The sequence below is a fragment of the Musa acuminata genome, chromosome BXJ3-4 (genome assembly GCF_036884655.1).
Source record: "Musa acuminata AAA Group cultivar baxijiao chromosome BXJ3-4, Cavendish_Baxijiao_AAA, whole genome shotgun sequence".
Taxonomy (NCBI): Eukaryota; Viridiplantae; Streptophyta; class Magnoliopsida; order Zingiberales; family Musaceae; genus Musa; species Musa acuminata.
In genome coordinates this window covers 23,658,333-23,662,500 of record NC_088352.1, presented here as the reverse complement: position 1 = coordinate 23,662,500, position 4,168 = coordinate 23,658,333, and the positions used below count along the sequence as shown (strand labels likewise).

Here is a 4,168-nt window from a genome sequence, read left to right as displayed (position 1 = left end):
ATCCACCGGGTCGGTGTCCGGCCGGTTCGTGGTCGAGAAGAACGGCGTTAGAGTGATCCGCCCGGAGCACATCAGGGGGCGCCACGACGCCGCCATCGCCAACTTCGGCGTGCCGCATTACGGGGGGACCTTGTTGGGCGTCGTCATGTACCCTGACAAGAACACCACCGCGTGCGACGCCTTCGACGGCACCCCCTTCAAGTTCCGGTCCAGGCGCCCTGTTATTCTGCTTGTTGATCGAGGAGGTGACCAAGCCGTTCTTTCTCCCCTTTGACATGAGCTAATTAGATGTCTTCTTTCCGCAGAACAATTGAACTTAGATGAGATAATAGATCTTATTTGATCATTTGGTTTTCTTCCTTCTGATTGATTACAATGAAGTGGGAACAGATCATGATGGGTTCATACAACGTCTTAAAGCTTGTTCTCAGATCTAAATCTTATCAGATTTCTTGATCAATCTAGCAGTAGTTTGCAGTAGTTTTCTCTCCCCTCTTTGCTTGCTAGATGGAGTTGCTTGGGACTGGTCACCTACCGGCCCACTCTGTCGCAGTAGATCTCCTTTCTTTTCCTTTGGTAGAACTCATGGCCTTCCATTCCACGCAAAGGTTAAGCATGGAATGCCACCAGTAGAGCCTAATCCTTCCGTGCGCCTGCTCCAGATTGCTACTTCGCTTTGAAGGCATGGAACGCGCAGCAAGCCGGTGCTGCAGCAGTTCTGGTCGCCGACAACACCGACGAGCCTCTGCTCACCATGGACAACCCTGAGGAGAGCCAAGCCTCCGACTACGTCGACAAGATCTCCATCCCCTCCGCCTTCATCAACCGTGAATTCGGCGAGACCCTCAAGAAGGCCTTGGCGAAGGGGACCGACCAGGTTGTGGTGAAGTTGGACTGGAGAGAGTCGATGCCTCACCCCGACGAGAGGGTGGAGTACGAGTTCTGGACGAACAGCAACGACGAGTGCGGGCCTCGGTGCGACGAGCAGATGAGCTTCGTCAAGAACTTCAGGGGCCACGCCCAGCTGCTGGAGAAGGGAGGTTTCACTCAGTTCACCCCTCACTACATCACCTGGTACTGCCCTGAGGCCTTCCTGCTCAGCAAGCAGTGCAAAGCCCAGTGCATCAACAGGGGTAGATACTGCGCTCCGGATCCCGAGCAGGACTTCGACGCGGGGTACGACGGCAAGGATGTGGTGATCGAGAACTTGAGGCAGCTTTGCGTTCACAGAGTCGCGAACGAGACCGGTCGGCCGTGGGTATGGTGGGACTTCGTCACCGATTACCATGTCAGGTGTTCGATGAAGGACAAGAAGTACAGCAGAGACTGCGCCCAAGACGTCCTCAAATCCCTTGGCGAGTCCATCTTCATCACAGCTTCTTATTCCTCGTTCATTCGGAAGAACAACCTCCTTAAATGGTTCGCTTTGATGCATCAGGGTTGCCTCTGGACAAGATCACCAAATGCATGGGTGATCCTGAAGCTGATGTCGAGAATGATGTCCTAAGAATGGAGCAAGAACTCCAGGTGTCTTACAACTCGGAAGCTTTCATAGTGTAAATCTAGGCATAAGGAGCATGATTCAGATTTCCAGTAGCATTAATTGATATCCTGACAAGAATTCACATTACAGATTGGACATGATTCTCGTGGAGATGTGACTATCTTACCCACCTTGGTCATAAACAATGTTCAGTATCGAGGTTTGTCTACTGTTCTCAATTCCTTTTAGAACAAACCTCGGCGGTGTGGTGGTCGGTCTCAATCTTCCGGGTGGATTTGCTCTTGTGAAGGGAAACTGGAGAGGAGTGCTGTGCTCAAAGCAATATGTGCAGGATTCAAAGAGTCAACCGAGCCTCCTGTCTGCTTGAATGGAGGTCTGCATTCCCAGTGAGTTATATGCCAAATCTATGCTGCATGGTGCTTACTTTGTCTTCTTGCAGATATCGAGACAAACGAATGCCTTCGATCAAATGGTGGTTGTTGGCAAGACTCAAAGTCAAATATCACAGCCTGCAAGGTGTTTTCCTCATTTTCGACATGGTCTATAGGAATTTGAATCAAAGGTTTCCTGTTACTCACATTGTGTCAATTTCACTTCTTCAGGATACTTTCAGAGGAAGACTGTGTGTATGCCCTATGGTTAACAATGTTCAGTATCAAGGAGATGGATACACATCTTGTGAAGGTAAGTGGCTAGTTGACCTTCTCAACTCTCATTGAAATGAGCTCTGTTTTCTATCATTTGATCCGACCAAAGTCCTTTAGGATGATGACTTGTTTTCCATTCATTGGCATATCATTCAGCTGTTGGACCAGGAAGATGTGCAATGGACAATGGAGGCTGCTGGTCTGAGACTCGAGATGGACAAACATTTTCGGCATGCTCGGTAACATCATACGCTTATTGAAATGTTGCATCATGCAAAATTTGCTCAGTTTATCAGGCGTAAAAGATAAATTTGCTCTTTTGCTCGAAGGACTCGGTGTTGACCGGTTGTCGCTGTCCTGCTGGATTCCATGGTGATGGTTATCAGTGTGAAGGTATTTTACCTTGACTGCATTTCCATCTTCACAAAGGTTATGCGGTACACTTCCTATTGCTTGAGTTCTCCTTTACTTCTGTGGATGATGGATGTTAAGTCTGTTTCTCCATGCCCTAGATACCGATGAATGCAAGGAGAAGCTTGCCTGCAGCTGCCCTGAGTGCTCCTGTAAGAATACATGGGGTGGATATGACTGCAAGTGCAAGGGCAACCAGTTGTACATAAAAGGGGAGGACACTTGCATAGGTAAGGCGAGAATAATGGTGACAGCAAACTGAAATGGTAATTGCTGCATAATGATATGATTCTGACATTGTCCAATGTAACATATATGCCATGATCATATGACAGCTAGTTGATTTCTTACAAGTCCAATCTAATATGCCATTCCATAGTTTAGATAAGTAGTTCTTACTGTTGGATTTATCTTGTCGTAGAGTAATGATACATGTGAACCTTCATAGAATAAGCATCAGAACAAAAGAAAAGAAAGCACAAAATACTGTGCATTTGCAGTTCTGAAACCATTGCCCTCTTCTTCCTGTGTGTTTGCTATCAGATCCAGATTTTGTTGGCTCATTAAATTTGATTCAAATACAGAAATGACTTCTTATTTTTTAAGGGAGCTGTTGCTTAGATTTATCATTCTTCTGTTCTAATGCAGCCAAGAATATGTCAAGATTTGGATGGATATTGACACTCTTAGTTCTTTCATGTGTGGCTGGTGCTGGAATAGCAGGCTATTTATTCTACAAATACAGGCTCAGAGTATGTTAATCAACTCCAACTCAATCAATCAATCAAAAAAGAAAGAACAGACCCAAAATTCATTATTAATCAGTGAAATCCATGACACACTAATGCTTCTCTTGTGCAGTCTTACATGGACTCTGAGATCATGGCTATCATGTCCCAGTACATGCCACTTGATAACCACAACAATGAGATCCAACCTCTGAGACAAGATTCAACAGCCTGATGAGGTATTCTCTTCATTAGTCATCAGTTTTTTCATGTTCTTGAAATTTTTTATAACAAGCCAATTTTCTTTTGTCAGGGAATAAATCCACAATATTGGGAATCGATAAATCACAAGGAGACATTATATTGTGGCCACAAATTTTCAAGATACTGCTGTGTTGTAGGTCAACAATTTGGTCTACATGAATCAATTTTCTTGTACAATAAAGACGGTCACACAAGGTCCATTATTAGCCACCAATTCCAGAAGGCATAATTAAACTAAAATGTTTTTGTAGATTTGCTTTTTGGTCCATCATTAAAGAAAAACTTTCTCAAAAAAATGAAGCCATACATCCACTTTTTTCCTTTAATCTACAATCTAAATATTCCTTAAAGTTATGTGGTTTTCTTGTACCAAAGAAAAAGTTTCTTTTGTTTGTGAACTATATACTTGTGGAGTCTTATTGTTTACAGCCTACGAGATAAAACCGTGATGATGGGTTTGTAGGAGCTTAAACATTTTGGTCTGTCACCTTTATATCTCATTATAGTATATAACCCTAATATTATAGTCAATACATATATATATATATATATATATATATATATATATATATATATATATATATATATATATATATCATAATATGTGTTAAAAA

At 43.5% G+C, this 4,168-nt stretch overlaps 1 protein-coding gene across 1 annotated transcript in view; it reads left to right on the top strand.

The window, feature by feature from the left end:
- The window catches only part of LOC135634752 (vacuolar-sorting receptor 6-like), a 4,011-nt gene extending 207 nt beyond the window's left edge, over positions 1-3,804 (top strand). Inside the window, exons 1-13 of the mRNA XM_065145314.1 lie at positions 1-245; positions 663-1,355; positions 1,439-1,527; positions 1,634-1,703; positions 1,794-1,877; positions 1,944-2,020; positions 2,107-2,188; positions 2,308-2,390; positions 2,481-2,544; positions 2,664-2,792; positions 3,211-3,314; positions 3,424-3,529; positions 3,604-3,804. The exon at positions 1-245 is cut by the window's left edge and continues 207 nt beyond it. Coding sequence (XP_065001386.1) covers positions 1-245; positions 663-1,355; positions 1,439-1,527; positions 1,634-1,703; positions 1,794-1,877; positions 1,944-2,020; positions 2,107-2,188; positions 2,308-2,390; positions 2,481-2,544; positions 2,664-2,792; positions 3,211-3,314; positions 3,424-3,525 — 1,822 coding nt within the window. The 3' untranslated portion in view covers positions 3,526-3,529; positions 3,604-3,804. The remainder of the gene's footprint in view (positions 246-662; positions 1,356-1,438; positions 1,528-1,633; positions 1,704-1,793; positions 1,878-1,943; positions 2,021-2,106; positions 2,189-2,307; positions 2,391-2,480; positions 2,545-2,663; positions 2,793-3,210; positions 3,315-3,423; positions 3,530-3,603) is intronic.
- The last annotated feature ends 364 nt before the right edge of the window (positions 3,805-4,168 follow it).